General features: G+C 38.7%; 1 protein-coding gene across 7 annotated transcripts in view; it reads left to right on the forward strand.

The window, feature by feature from the left end:
- Rbp6 (RNA-binding protein 6) overlaps positions 1-16,968 on the forward strand; it is a 596,225-nt gene that overhangs the window by 405,551 nt on the left and 173,706 nt on the right. For all 7 annotated transcript variants that reach the window (XM_089079353.1, XM_025218444.2, XM_011639884.2 and 4 more), the window contains one exon: positions 8,068-8,160. In XM_089079353.1, the coding sequence (XP_088935479.1) occupies positions 8,068-8,160 (93 nt within the window). The remainder of the gene's footprint in view (positions 1-8,067; positions 8,161-16,968) is intronic.

Consider the following 16,968-nt stretch of genomic DNA (forward strand, 5'->3'; position numbering starts at 1 on the left):
GATAAATAGATACATGGATAGATAGAAATATAGATAGAGAAGGAGAGAGAGAGAGAGAGAGAGAGAGAGAGAGAAATAATTTTTTAAAAATTGCCTGATGTATTACAAAGGTGATAATATGTGTATATATTGTAAAATACATCGCAAATTATAAACTCATATATCTATAAATACTTATAAATTTAATAATTTTTGAATCCTTGAAATTATAAATTAGTGAGTGCCATTCAGTTTTAGATGTTATATGAATTGAATTCTGAAAATTTAATTTATATATGTACATACATTGCGCACATCTATTTTACATATGTACTGTATTAAAATTTATTATAGAGAATAAGTCTGAAATTACACGTAATTTTATATTATCAGTTATTATCAGTATCAATGTAGTAGAAGCATATATATAGTACAAGCATATATATATATATATATATATATATATATATATATAGAAGCATATATATATTTTATAAACTAAAAATTATATAATATATTAATTACTAGGTATCTTATATTAATAATATAACTTTTTTATATGTGCTAATTTTTCGATAATAGAAAAGAATTTCTCAGTGAAGAGATTAAATTATTTTGCTCGAGATTTTACTGCAAGATATTTAATTTATCCAATCTTGTCGCTGGAATTTTGTGAGGCGTAACACAACGGTGTGTCCCCAACAAACAATCCCAAAGCAGATTAAAAATACGGGCAGGTACGGTGGTGGTATCAGCATGCCGTTAGGTCTAAAAGGATGGTCGCGGATATATCGGGTGCCCGAATAAAACAAGAAGGCTTGATAATGCGCATCAAAGGCGCGGGTAGAAATAGAGAAGCGCTTAAGCCGGTGTGCACTTGTCGAGCGTCAGCGCTTTCATCTTCGCCCTCAAAGAGCAACTCGTAAACGTTTGATGCCACAGGATCAATAAATGTATCATGCGCGAGCCGAAAGCCAACGCATCGGCGTTGGGTTTCATCGAAAGAATGAAATCTCCGCCTGTCACTTTCCCATTTTTACATTCAAAATACAAAATGAAGAAACAGCCGCAATGCCGCAAAATGTGTCGATTTTACATTTCTATGTTCGAATAATCTATTTTAAGGAAATAGACGTAGGTTTAAGGACATACACGTAGAACACATAGAAAATAAAAAATTTTCCAAATTTAAATTAATTAATTTTTCAATATATTACTTTCTTGCAAAAGTAACTTCTTCGATAAAGCAGCTACTTTTATAGACAGTAGGCACATCTGGTTAAAGTAATGTGTTAAAATACTATGTAGGAAGTGCATAACGAAAGCACATTTACCGCGAAGTCTGGAAAGAAATTCGAGTGGCTACTTTGAAAATTCTTTTACGAGAGTTCGCACTCGTTCGCGCGCATTTTTTTACGGCAGTTGCTTACTTTGAGATTCCGCTTGAATTTGCTGACGACGCAAACGACTTTGAGAAACTCTTAATTCTTACTAGGCTTGCATGCAATTTTTATCCTAATCATTATTCAACTTTTGTCAGAAATAATATTTCGTTATTATGTCACTGATTATTCAGCACTTAACGAAAACTTATAATCACATTGTTAAAAACGCAATTGATGTAACTAATTAGAAAGTATTAATAGTTATTAATAAATAAAATTATAATTTTTCTACTAATTTCTATTCTACTTTTATTTTAAAAAATTTATCAATTAATAGTTGTTATTTATTTCAATGAAGTACATGTGCGATTGGATTTTAGTGTGAAAATAAGTTTTAGTCTATCAAACTTATTGTAATATTTCAGATTAATTAATGAGATTTTTAATTATCGGTATATGTGACATAATTTATTATTAATGTTCCGTTCAATGCGCTTCTGTTTTTTGAATATTATCTCAAATATTGCGACATGAAAGCACGGAGATCTCGAAATAATCACCTAGGGCTGGAAGTCCTCGAACGAGGAAGGGGTTTGGCAGATTCCGTAGTAATCCGGTAAAGTCGCAACTCAAACAGTTTAAGTCAGAATAGTGGCCGAAGGGTGGTAGGTTGCGGTCGTTCAGAGAGTGTAATGGGTGGGATTTAGGATTACGAGTACTAGTATATGTAACATTCGGTTCAGTAATTTAATGGCTCGTCCTTCCTATTCTTATTGAATATGTTTGTCGATATATTTCGTAATAATGATATGCATAATTTTGCACATTAATATGTATGATCGTTCAAGGTTGAAAATATTTTAAAGTTTTACCGTAAGTATCTTAACTCTAAGTCCGTAATGTTAGTTTTTAAGCTATAATACCTCTAACGTTATGTATTAATTAAACAACTAGAGTACAGCTGCTGTTATTTTGTTATATCACGGACTTTTCCCTGCATGTCCTAAAAAAATTATAAATTCCAGTCACGAAAGCTTCGAATTCGCTTCTTCTAAATTCGCAAAATCGACGCGCAGCAACGTTGATACAAGCGAGGTGGAATTTTCGGAATATTCCCCGACCGGAAAACGTAGGATGAGGCATGCGCGTATAATTTACGTGAGAGCACGTTCTGTGGCGAGCACCTCGTGGGTCGTGCTATAGCGCGGGAAGCTAGAGAGAGAGTAAAGTTAGAGCAAGGTAGGGTCAGGGCTGGACAACGCGATAGCGATGCTCCGAGCTATGGAGCGACGTTGAGCGCCTTACCTACCGCTCGGTTACTGATAACCTCTTTTCCTTCCTGTGCCTTCCCTCTCCCGCACCTCCGTCGTAACCCCTTTTGCTATTTATGACCGGTAACTTAAATCGTGAAATGTCGCGAGCGTGAGAGATTGCTGCAGCATGGTCGCCATGACGAAATCCATGAAGATAAAAAGTGGACGGTTACTTTATTTAAAGCGAAAGAAGCTTTAAGGATGTCAAATAGAGAAAAATTCTATGTATATTCTCACAGTGATTTATATATTTATATATTAAATTAGATTCGTGAAATCGCACGTATAACTGCAATAAACGTTTTCTCTTTGTCTCCTCGCACGTATAAATGATTTCGTTAAAACAGAGATAAAACCGAAATGGCTCGGTAAAAGGGCGAAACTCAAGCACGTCAAAGGACAAAAGCGAGTGACATTATCCACAACGGATGGGACCATAGTCGCCGGGTTGGCCAGGATTAATTCTTTTCGAGCGATTCAGAACGCGGGGATGGATCGCTCGGGAGACAGAAGGGTTGGAAGAAAGAATGGATTCTGCGGCACTGGGCTAGCTCGAGAAAAAGTAGGGCGAAAGGACGAGGGACAGACCGGGCGAATCGGTTATCATCCCGAGGGTTGCGAGAACCTCGTCCTGGGATCCCTCCGTCACTTTTTCTTCCTTCCCTCTTCCATTTTTTTCTCTATCCTCGCACATCCTTCTCTCGCGACCTTATCCTCGCCCTATTCGTCCCTGTGACCTCAATTCGCGACAATACGGAATCATTCTACGCTACGCAATTTTTATCACTTTTATCCCGGTTCGCTTTGAACGCTTTGAACGCTGTCTAGCGAACAATTAGATATTAGCATATATTAAACTGACGCGCGTGTGACATATGAGAAAATTACTTTTCAAATAATAAGCGTCTATAAAACTGACAGGATAATTGGCTGATGTAATATTCGTTATAATTAAGAGTTATTTGTAAGCACGCCTGACATTCCGAACATTAGCTAAAGTGTCCATAAAAAATTATGTCTAAGAGATTAGATAAGAAATGTTTGTTCAACAATTAAGAATTAACCCATAATTTATTCCATTATATTCATTTGTATTTTCATCGATATTATATTCTACATTCTGATTGCCAAAGGGAAGAGTCGACAAAGTAATATTTGCAATACGTTGGGGTTATTGATTTTAAAGTTGAGTTGATTGCTGCTGTATTGCGATGTAATAATACAGATGGAGCATTCAACCATGGATTCGCGTTACCAAAGCTATTGCGTTGCTAAATTGATAGTATACATGACACAACAGAAAACGATAATTTATTCATAACGACGGGCGCACGCACCATTTTATTTCTTTCGACTCCTCTGTTATGTCACATAGCATATTAGCGTCGTTTAGCGAAATGCAAAATTTTCGCAATATTATGCTTAATGCGATTACGGCGTCTGTGTGCAAAGTGAAGTAATATACGGCATGAATCTCGCAGTGGTATCTAATAATTCGTGTGTCGGCTTTAAGCCGACTTTACTTAAAAACCGTGCTGCAGTACTGGTGGATTGCGCGTGATCTCGTCGACGTCTCTTGATTACATAAATTCATAGGACCTCATCGGAACGCACGATTAAATATACAAAATGATTGTAAATGGAGACAAAAACATTTTGAAATAACTCGTTACAGCGCGAACGTGAGATTGCTGATTAACGTTTATTCCAATATCTTTCCTGCTGTTACAATTATTTGTGTGTTCATAGAGAGAGGGGGAGAAGAGTGGAAACACGATGGGTAACATGGAACTGATTATGACATTTACGAATACATCGCAATAACGTGAAACGATAATGCCCGACGGCCATAAAAGACACGCTGACTATTGTTCTTGCTTTTTTATCCTTTTTTTTTTTTTGTAAAACTGTGCATTGCCATTAAGCGCACCTTTTATTATGAACCTCGCGTTTGTGTTCGTAATCTGCGTTACAATGATTTTGATTTGTTAGAGAAAGATATTTTTATTTCTCTAGCTAATCGTTGCAATAAAGCTCACGCTTTGCACGATAATGATGGATAATGTACATGTTTTTACTTTATTTTTATTTTAATTTCCCCACTTTTTTTAAAAAAAGCGAATTTTGAAAATTATAACGGCACGATATTTAAAACTTATGTGAAACAAATTTACATCATTATGGATGTACTAGGCTACGGAGCGTTAATTATAAATGGATATTAAATTTCTGTAAATAGAGAGAGAGTGAAGCACGTGCCAGAGATAGCTCCCATCTTCCTTTCTAGGGGGCGATTTCATTTTCGTAAACGCGGAAACGTTAAAGACGAGCGAGAAGCATGTACGCGGTCGCGTATCGAGTGAGGAAAGCAAAAGGTTGGTAAAGAGGGATGAGGCGGCCCTCTCTCACCCACCTCCTCCCTCGAGCGATGAAACTATAAAGCCACTCCTAGTAAGTTGTAAAATTGTAATAGCTTTCCGGTATTTACATAATGCTACGGCGTAATAAGTGGAACTCGCCGAGTTTCCATTACCATTCCGCCGCTATCCGCTCTTATCTCCGCTAACGACCCGAGGGGCCCCGCTCTCCCTCACGTTTCTCTCGTGACTTATATTTTTCCACCTTATTCTCCGTTGGGCTAACCGCGATGAGAAGCGGCCCACCACGTCGTCTGCGATTCCATCTTTTGTTCGCGTCGAGTCTTTGCTACGAAAATTCGATCGCTTATTCCGTTAGTTGAGTTTTCGTTTTCTCTATTATCTTAAGCTAAACTCGTGGGTATAATCTGCTATAAAAAAGTTAATAGGCAGTGACTTCAATTGTGTTCTTATATATGTGTATGTATGTGTATGTGTGGACAACTAGGCATCTCTTCAAGTCTATCTATATCATGAGACAATTAAAAATGCTGTAGAATTAATGTTCTCTTTGAAGAAAAATAAAATTTGTATTTATTTATAAATGATAGCCTTTTAAAATTACACAAATTATTTTAATTAGCACATACACACCACACACACACACACACACACACACACACACACACACAATATATATATATATATATATGTGTGTATAAAACTCATACACATGACAATAGAGGTAAAATAATCTACGAAAAAATATTTCTTTTAAATGTGTAACGTTATATCCCGGTTCATTTTTCAATTAAAATTGCTTGTTGCGTGCAGCAAATGATGACAATGGAAATGGAAGCAAAAGTATCTAGTTTTCAATATGTTTATTATGTGGTCGACAATGACAAGATGCAAAATTGAATTTCCGAAAAGCCGAATTCCCGCTTCGGCATTATGCAAGCTTCAACGATTTCATTCGAATAAGTGGACTCCTTGGTTTAGGTTCTCTTCCATCGTACTTCTCTCCTCCTCACCTTGTCCGTTCATGATAACATCCCTCTTTATCCGTGAATATCTCTTCCTCTTTCTCTCTGCTACCTTCTTCTTGCGATGAGCCTCTCGCCGACGAAATCGAGGCGAGTCGTTTATTTAATTTTCGAGAGATCCCGCCATTTTATTTTTATCCTCGGGACTTTATACACTTCGCTGATTAACCCACCTCGGGAGAGAAATCCACCTCATTCCCTTCTAGACAAGAACGTCGGAAGGAAGAAAGCTGCGAGTTTGCATGGGGTTTTGAAGAAGGGTTAGGGATGAAGAACGAAAGGGGGCCGAGTTCAGGAGCGCACAGAGTGGAAGGACTCGCGTCCTCCCGGGGGTTTGCGTTACTCACCGGATATAGAGATGTCTAAGCCCAGCCATCACTGAAATTGCCAGAGTTTACCTCTTCCGCCCTTTCCGCCGCGCTTTATCTCTCTTCCTTGTCTCTCTTTCTATCTCGATCACGCTTTCCTTTTCTCAGCATGGAACTTCCGCCAGTAAAATGTTCGACTCCTGCTTTTCATTCTCCGGCTCGTCCGCCCGCGGCTTTATTACAATGCGATTGTATTATCAAGATTTCAAGACTAGAAGTATCGGTATCTCTCTCTGAGCTTTTCTCCTTTCAACTCCCTTAAGTCTCTTCATATTAATCCATTTCGTCGCGGAGTGGTTGATTTCACGAAGGAATCAATGAATTCTCTTTATCGAATTGCTCCGCGATATTTATTCAACTACTACGCTTAGTCACTGCGCCATTATTTTTATTTTGCATAAATTCAAATGCAATGAGCAATCCTTTTCTTATACACGTATAAACAGATTGATCTTAATTTATTAAATGAAGAAACTGAAGATGAGTTATGTGAAATAAATTAATCACATTTTATTAATTTTATTAATTTTTAAATGTTGAAAGATCTTTACAGTTAAAAATTTCTATTTTCCGATATATTTTATACCATCGTGCATATGAGCATATGTGTGTGTGTATATACGTACGTATGCATGCGATCGATTAGATGATCCTTAAATACTAATCGAATTTCTCGTGATTCCCATTTATAATTCATTGGTTATATTATCATACCATACCTGATATCCGCCAGTTGATGTAGTTCCCGATGCGTGGGTAGTGACGTTCAATATCTAACGGAAGACGTGAGCAATATCGAAGATCGGAGATGTCGAGTTTGTAGTCACATTGCGGTTCGCAGTCACATCGAATGCAAGATCGATGTCGCGTTTCGGATTCACCGTGAACAATCTTAAAAAGAATGACGCGTTTGCTTGTCCCGACGTCGCTCGTACCTCCTCACATTTCTTTCGGTTCACAACACGCACATCTGAAACGAATCCGCGATAAACGAGCGCATATAGCATTTCTCCTTATTTCAACCATGACCTTTAACGCACGTTCTCAGATTTTATCCTTTAAAGTATGATCTCCGATAATATTTTCTGGCAACAGTTGCCCTCCTACTTTTCCGCTTTCTTCTTTACGAAGTCGGCGGTCGCTAAAAAGGGAAAATCTTGTACGCTCCGTTTCGTATTTTCTAAATTTTATAGAACCAAATATCGTGAGTATTTTCTCTTCTCTGTTTATGTATTTATATGTTATATTGAACATAAGTCCGACTGTTAATAATGTATCTGTGTCGATTATTTACGACTTCTCTGTCGATAGTCAGACAGGTATGGAACATGAAAGGCTAAAAGCAACGCCAAGAACACCGCCAGTGGAAGAGTCTACCTGGAAATGTCATAGCTCATCCAGACGCAAATCATTCATATTTGATAAATCCCTTATCAATTTCTCTAGTACGATCGTATCGTATAGAAAATTTCATTTCCTTGAAACATTGTTAGCCACATCACCATTCATATTTTATATTCAAAAGAAATCGTATTAATTAATGTTATGTCTATTTTAAAGACAACTATTTTAATAATTATAAATTAATGTCTTCTTCTTTTTTTTCTGTTTTCCTACAGATGGTGACAAGGACAAAGAAGATATTCGTCGGGGGATTATCGGCGCCGACGACGCTGGAGGATGTCAAAAATTACTTCGAACAATTCGGTCCGGTAAGTACAAACAATAATTTTACGGCACTATCACACTGTTTTATGTATTACAAGTCGATAGATTTTTTTTTTTAATGAAGTTGAAGACATAAATACAAAAAAAAAAAACAATTTTCTATGTGATTAACATATTTGATAATTTACATTTTTAAATGTGTATCACATTTATAATCAGCAAAGTAAAGAGTTAAGATTATATTAAAATATATCACGAAATCTCTTTATTGATTTGATGAGATTTTATATTGTGTCGAATTTATAAAACTTGGTGCAAAATTGATCATGTACCAGCATTATGTAACATATCGCTCCGTTCCACTGGAGTCATGGGCAATGAGAGCAATATCATTGACTATCATTTCAGTTGGTTACATTATCGATGTATCGCACATCCTCACCATTTCCTCTCGCGTCGCAAAATCGAGCGGCACTGTCGACGACTGTGATTCATGGGATTTACATTGTTTAGTACTTTTGCATATTTTATTGGCCATTTCGCGCGGAACGCTATTGATTTTTGGACGAACAAGTGCACTCATTTCCATTTACACGACGTCAACGGCGCGCGACGACAATTCTGTCTCGCTGCAGTTCCCATGAATTTTGATCGTTATGGCTAACAGTGATATCGAGGTATCGCTATTTGGATTGTTTCAAAATGCGTGACATAATATTATTCACGTGCGAATGATCTCATTCACTCTGCTTGCCTAACTTGTTCATGGATTACGGGAAAATCAATCTTTGTTAATCACATTATTGCTGAAATCACATGTTTAATTTTCCTTGTTCTTCAAAAAGATTGCTTTGATGTATATATTAAAAAGGGAAAAATCAAAGCGAAAAGAGTAACTACTTGTGCTAAAAATTGACTTTAAATTCATCGAATATAATATGCAATATTTTGTTATCTATTTGGTATAAATATTTAATATTCCTTGAATAAATGACGTCAAAATGTTTGAAATATTTTACAATGGCGAAATAACTTCATATCGCTTCGGAAAATTTATTCTATGAAAAATTAAAATGTTGACCAATAATTTGACGTGTCTTGGAAGCTGAGAATATTTACTTATCACAAGATCCACTTAAGAAGATGAAGGAATCTAGGGCATTCTTATGGATGTTTCGAATAGCGGATTATGAGACTAGAAATTGATAGCTGAGCCATTGTAGAATTTCGACCAATTAGCTTTTATCGATCCTTGAAAAATTTTTAGAACGCGTCATTGTGCGGGTTTCTTTATCTTGATAATAATGCTTGAATCTGAAGAACTAAGAAATAGAACACATGCGCAATTTGCGATTCCAATTCCGGCGCGATTGCTCTAAATGGTTTCTCACAAGGAAGTACTAATAAATGATCCTAAAAGCAGAATGGAATAATAGGTATTAAGTCGAAAGTTTTTGATTATCTCGTTTCCGTTCTAAAATCGTATCATAATTAATAGAATTATTACAGGTCTAAAATATTTCGTTTAAATGCAAATATTATTTTCGGCGAACTAGAAATTCACGCCAACCGTTTTATTATCTTCTTATTAGCATAGTCTCATTAGCATAGTTTTTAATGAACATATATTTTTGTAGTTTATGAAGTGACTGTAGACATTTTTAAAAACTTCCGTTTATTTTCAATATACGCGAATTCTTCACGGGATTTATATGTTAGTCACATTTGAAATGTCATCAGACATTTTTTTTTAGATGTTTAGATTGCGTGCAGTAAATATTTTGACACAGTTGACATTTTAGCCAGTAGACATTTTTTATAATTCGTTTTAGGTCAGTTCAACGCAATAAAAATAGGTACGTCACGCATGAAACTTACACGATAGCGTCTTTACATTACGGTGAATCAGATTCCTTGTCACGGTCAGACGTTCATACTGCGCGGGACGTTAAAGTCCACGGCGAAGCGATCGTCTACGGGGAGAATCGATGCCGCTTATCATCGAAAGCGGGGAATCGAGATACGGGGAAATTCGGCATCGCCGAATGGTCGCATAATAAGGCGATCCCGACCCGGGTCGTCCGTTGCAGATGCAGCCGGCGGATATAGAAATTTATTGGAAAACTTGGTCGATCCCAGACGGCGGGAAATATATGCTCGGGCTCGGGCAGGTGACACGATGTGGTTCCGAAGGATCGAGGGTAGTGGAGTAGAGTTGGCGGATGAAAGAGAAGAGAGAGAAGAAAAGGAAGTCGAGGCGCACACGTTTGTCCGCGGCATGAGCTAGAAATGGACTTGAGATATCAGAGCTTGCCGCTATCTCCAACTTAAATCTACCCCTAATTCCGTCCTATCTCTCTCTCTCTCTCTCTCTCTCTCTCTCTCTCTCTCTCTCTCTCTCTCTTTCTCGCTCTATCTCTTGCCCGTTCTCCACCGAAAGTCATCCGTTCGGCTTTGAATACGGAGTTTCCGGTTCGTAGCGGCTGGACTTTGCTCTATGAATGTGACCCACACCGAAGATACCATCGCGCGCGTGTTGGCTGGTTGTACACGACGCCATTTCGGAATTCGACTCCTACATACGGTGCATACACGTGAGCATACACAAATTGATGTCTATGCCCACGTGCGTATCCTAATGATGACCATGCACGATCATGCCGTATCCAGACTTGCACGATTTCAGTAGCTGAACAAAAGTGAAGGGCGGGAATTTAGAACCGCGCTATTTGTAAAGTGTGTTTTCTCGTGTACGATAAAGTATACCATTTTATGGCTGTTTTATTGGGAGATTTCACACATTTCTCTATATTTAATATTTTCATTTTCATATTCGATGATGCATGGTGCTCGTGATTATTATACGAAAGATTATCGTTTGCGTGTGATTCGTAAATTCGATAATGGTCTAAGACTTTTGTTTTTAGTACCAATAGATGTCGGCGATCTCGGCGACCGTGGATATTTGCAAGGCACGTTCGTGCCTGAAACGTAAACATATAAGTGCGAGACAAGTCCTAGCGTAAACTTCTATCGTGCGCCGGTCTCTTCGGGTCAGTCCGATGCTCCATCTCGCCGATACGTATCTGATTCCATTTTTGCTTCGCGAAAGCACGAGAGGAGAAAGGCAACGCGAAAGCGAGAGATCTCTGTCGACGAAATAGCTAGACTACGAGGCAGCTGATAAAGCTAATGGTATTGCCAGGAAATGCGTTATACTCATTGCACGTTCTGGCTTATGAAACTTTTCAGGAATTACCATTTTGCTTTAACACTCGTACTACGTATTTATGATTGAGAGACTCGTGCATATTTTCTACATACATTTATTTTCTTTTAGATTAGTTATTCAAACAATTTAACTTTTCCAACATATTTTTCTGAATTTTTACGCTTTCTATTAAATAAGATTTTAATTTGATTAAATTATATTCGGAAGTGTTATTCAAAAATAAATCTGCCATCCAATTAATTATTTACTTTAAAAGCAGAATATCCTTTTGATACCGCAAGTTTTTTTTTCCATTCTTTGTTTCTATTCTTTTCTTTTATAAAGAATTTTTTAATATGAAGTAAAATTAATTTGGGTTTTCCGCGCCAGAGAAAATTGTTTGACAGTTCAACATTTCTTATCCCAATTTTTATTTTTATCTTTACAATAACTAATCATTATATTAATATAAACGTTATTACAAAGCGAATAATTAAAGAGTCTTTCCGTTATTATAGGTCAGCTTACGCACACTAATGTTAACAAATGTCTACGTGACAGGAACTCGCTGTCGTCGTTAAAATTGGGAAAGAGTCGAGTGTAATAGTTAGCGTGAATGCAAATCTCGGGCTCGATATACATAAATTGGCGGCGAGCCTTGCCTTCCTCCGTTCTTCGTCCAAGGCCGGTCGCGTATCGTAGACCGCCGCCAGCACGCGATTTAAAACTTAGATGAGGCCGTCCGGCGACGTTACCTGAAAAATGAATGGATCCCCAGCGAAGAGAGCGAGAGCTTAATTGCACTCGCTCTCGACCCCCGCGTCCCCTCATTTCCTTCCCCTCCTGCCCCTCTTTCCTTCTTCCTTCATCGGCAACCGAAGAGCCGGAAACGAGGGTGGATGAAGCAGTAAGATGTTAAGGAAGGAGAAACAGCATGGTGGTTGTCGATGGAAGACCAGACCTCTTTGGTGCTGTACTTAACGGTCGACTTGAAATTAAGAAATTAAGAATTAATATGGGCCTGGGAATCGGTCGGGATCGTCTCTCTCTCTCTCTCTCTCTCTCTCTCCCCCCCCCTCTCTCTCTCTCTCTCTCTCTCTCCGCCTAACACGACCGCCGCATTTAATTCTCACGTCTAAGGATGAATTTTCCGGCGGAAACGGCCGTTCATTGATCCACCGCCGATGAAGTTTGCTCGTTGAGATATCGAGGAGTGCACGATAATCACTGCGCCCTTGTGTTCGCGAATGACAATCCTGAGAGCTTTGATGGCTGTTCTATTTCGAAAGCGCAAAATAACGCGCTTTTGTACAGTTATCTGTCATTAACTTTATCGCATTGACAAAAATGAATGTGGTTATATAAGGATCGAAAAAATTCGCAAATCCTTCTCGTATACATTTACATGAATTCAACGATGATCTTCTTTTTGAAAGAAGGACAATTAATAATAAAAAACGATATTTGCCGTTATCGTCGATTCGTGTTTCAAAAGTCGGTGAATTTTGCTTTGATAAGCAAGCGAAATCTGAAATTACATTTCTCGAGCTAATTAATGTTCTTTTGAGATAAATACAATGAGACAGCAATATTATATAATAACTTGTTTCACGCTTAATTACATTCAATTATAGTCTGACGTGCGAATCTGCTTGCGAGCAAAATTTGGAGCAAAAATAAACAGTTTCGCATTCTACGCCCGCTCGCATTTCTCTCGTCGACTTCTATATTCGTCGGTAAATAATATTTCCAGCGTTCGAACGTTCTCGTTTTGTTTCTTTTCGCGTAGAATATTACCGCGGTCTACAATACATCACTTGCAATCGCGCGCACGCTTCCAATATTCGTTCGCCGTTTCGTTTTCACCTGTAGAACACGCGGGGGACAGGGGGAGTAGCTGGCGCGGGGGCACGGGGAGGGCCCGGGACTTCTGGGAGTTCTCCTGCGTCTGCGACCCTGCGCGGCTGCGTGGCTGAATAAATAAATTTAATGGCGCTTGTCACGTAGCAAAACGGGATAAATTCCGGGCGTCTGACAGCCATTTAAAACAATGCCGTCGCGAATACACGCCATTTGTAACCCGGTGCTTTTGTTTCACGTTGCTATTCATTCCCTGCAACCCCCGTACCGCTGGTCCCCTTCGTGCCGCCACCGCTACCGTCACCTATTCTATATCCGCCGACATCACCATCGTTCGACCAATCCGCGAACCGGGAAAGCCACGCCAGCACGTTGGTAGCGGACTGCGCTGTCGGATTCATGCTTCATTTTTTATCCCCGATAAAAATGCAATTAAGGCTCTTTGATAAGGCTCGAGTTGTGCCCATTGTACCCCTTTCTCGACCTTATATCCCGATCCCATTCATCCCGACTGGTTGGAAATGCAGCGGCCATTATTTGCGCGGAAAGATCGCTTACTGTGAAATGTCAACGTCCTTCAGCTCCTTTGGATGCAAATCCCGTCTGATAGCAGCATACTAAGCCGTACCAGAATCGTACCAGGCATCTTAACTTTTACTACTTTCTATTATAATTTAATTACTCTCCAACGCAAAACTCAGGTGTTTCTTTCAGGAATAAACTGAATGCGAAAAATACCTCATTAGCCTCTTTTTCATTTCACGCTTGTAGAATAGCTTCGTTCATTTTAACACGTCACGTTTTAATTGTTTTTGCAGAACGAGAAGTGAGTCCTAAATTCATATACAAGAAATAAATTTATTTAAATTAGGTGGCATTACTTCTAATATATTTCTAATATATTTGTCTGGTTGAAAATTATCTCAAATATGACTTTATATTATTTATATTATTAAAATTACATATGGAATTTCTTAGGATAACTGAGAGAAGCTGATAGTCTTTGAAATATTTAGTCTAAACACAATCGTTATGAGATTTTGTGGGGAGTTATTCTTTTTCGCTTATATCCTGAAACGCGGCAGGTTCGGCTCGATTTTCGCAGAGCGAATTCTCGTGCGAGCGTAAAGCTCGTAGAAATACCCGGGGATTAGTTGCCTTGAGAGAGGGAAAACGGGCGGATAGTCGCGTAACAGCACTTCGCGAGCGCTTTTTTCCCGTCGTCGCGACGTAACCGCCGTATATCACGTTATGGCGCTTATCAGACGGGCGTATATCTCGGGCGTTTCGCGGGCATGACGACGGGAAAACTGGGAGTGAGGGAGTCGAGAGAGAGAGAGAGAGAGAGAAAGAGAGAGAGAGAGAGAGAGAGAGAGAGTGTGTAATTCCGCTTCTTCTTTCGAAATTTCTCAGGCTCGAATGGCGGGTGCCAGCTCGACGCGATGCCGTTCGCGCGCGCGCTGGAGCATTCCTTCTTCGGGGATGAAGGGAACCAACGCTCGTTCTCGCTCGAGCGAGGGTGCTCGGGCGTGCGGAATGAAATTTATGAGGGTCCTTTATTCCGGCACTTAAAGGGAAAGGGGGAGGTAGAGGGGGCGAGAAGGGAGATGCTCGACTTAAGTTTGAGCAATTTATTAATTTCCCCGTATTTCGGCACGACCGTGGGCGACGCGCGTCTCATTCTCCGCCTCCCCCCCCCCCCCCTGAAAAAGAGATCACGCTCTCTCGTCCTCCTCTCCCCGACTCGGGTGTGCGCCCCGTTTCTTCGGGGCCGGTTCGTGAGCGAATCGTACATCACGCGCGTGTCACGAGAAGAAGTTTAACGTCGCCCACAAATCGTGCCGCGCGCATTTTTATGCCCCCAGTCGAGAAATTCTTAAATCCACCGAGCAGATGATAATTTATTATCTTGTTACATACGTTATTCTCATACTCATCACATTCACGGCGATATTTTCGTCTCTGCGCTAAGTCGTACTGAAATTTACATTCATAATTAATACGCATTATATTTGGAACTTTATTACCTAGTATGTAGAATGACCTAATTCATTTTTGGAAAGTGACAGACTATCGTTATATCTTATGCTATTTTGACAACATATCTTTTTAGTAACTTTTTGATAAGCTCTACTGTTAATCATAAACAATTACTTTCTCCTTATTGCTACGTTGCTTCATTTCTTTTGTGACAGTTACACGAAACCAACTATCGATTTTGTTCAGAATATATCTTGGTTCAGAAACACTCTCTTCTTCTGCCATGATAATCTCGTCGCACGATTGCTACACGCAGCTTTTGTCTGGCGATGCAAGCATCATTAGCGTCGGGCGTAATGAGCACGCTAATCACCAGCAGACCGCGCGCTGTGTGCACCCAAGAGAAAAAGAAAGAAATACGTGCTGGGACACGTGGCTACAAGAGGCAGAACGAACAAGTACCAGAAATATATATATATATATATTTCTGTGTGAGAGAGAGAATTGCTTTATTAGTCTCCTCTCAACTGTTAAAATTTCACAAGAGAATGATAGAATCTGCGGTATAATTGCCATTGGTTTACATATCTCTGTTATTTACATCGTTGATTATTTAAAAATAATAAAAACATGAAGTAAAATGTCGACAGATAAATTGAGAAAGAAACAAGAGGTGACATTGTTACATGAGAAGATAGCGCGGAGAAATAACATTGTCTAGACTCCGATCTGTTGACGCGCGCACTTAGCACACCGTATCGAAATGCGAGGGTGTATATTTCCAAAGTATGCCTTATTACAGGAACTGTAAAGCGAATAATATAATGATATCGATAACATCAACGTGTCAAGCGGCGCATTAGATCATTGTACAACGAATGCTGTTTTGCTGATTTATCGCGCCTCTTTCTCCGGGATGAGATTGAGTGCTGCCTAATTATCGCGATTCCGCTTTACGATTGCATCTCTTTCGAGCTTTAGGATTTAATTCATTAGTCACGTTGATTAACGCATTCATGATTTCGATAATTACGTAAATGTAAATACGCCACTATTCATTTATCTGCGCACATTATTATAATTAGCTGCTATTCGCAAGCCTTATCGTTTATCTGCTATCGCAATTATTTACTTTGAATTTTCATTGTGTATTATGTATGTCAATTCTCATTGATTGCTATACGTTACAATATATCAGATATTTGTTTTATTGAAGTCTGAATTAAAACAAACAGTGGCAACAATGTCAGGATCCCTGAGTTTGGCATTTTGGAAATTAGCATTGCTTTCTGGTGCATGCTTGTCTATCTTCCTGATTTAAGGAGAATACGTAAGATTTTGAAATTACGATGTTTTCAAAACGATTTACTACCTCGTATTATTTTACCTCGCGATTTCAAGTCTGTTTAGAAATTATTTAGATCAAAGTTTCGTTTTCATAAATTATGACTATTTACATGCACACAATAATATTGTTAATTGCAGCAAACTTTGGACGTAGAAAAAAACATGATTTATAGCTTCTAGGTCGGTTTATTTTATAACTGAGGCAGTTTATTTTTCATCGTTTTCTGTTAATTAGTTCTCTCCAAACTGAATTCTGTCAGTAGTTCGCAGCAGGCTAAACGAATTAAAATGAAGCGATATTAGGAATCCCATATTGGTTTTGGCATTTTGAAGATTAACGCCGCTTTATGGAACACGTATTTGTTCGCCTATATCTCCGAGTTAAGAAGATTACTGATTTTGAAATTACGTTATATTTAACGCATAGCAAGTTGCTGCGCGTTATTTTACATCG

Source organism: Pogonomyrmex barbatus, unplaced genomic scaffold (assembly GCF_055798465.1).
Source record: "Pogonomyrmex barbatus isolate J1 unplaced genomic scaffold, ASM5579846v1 scaffold3, whole genome shotgun sequence".
Classification (NCBI taxonomy): domain Eukaryota; kingdom Metazoa; phylum Arthropoda; class Insecta; order Hymenoptera; family Formicidae; genus Pogonomyrmex; species Pogonomyrmex barbatus.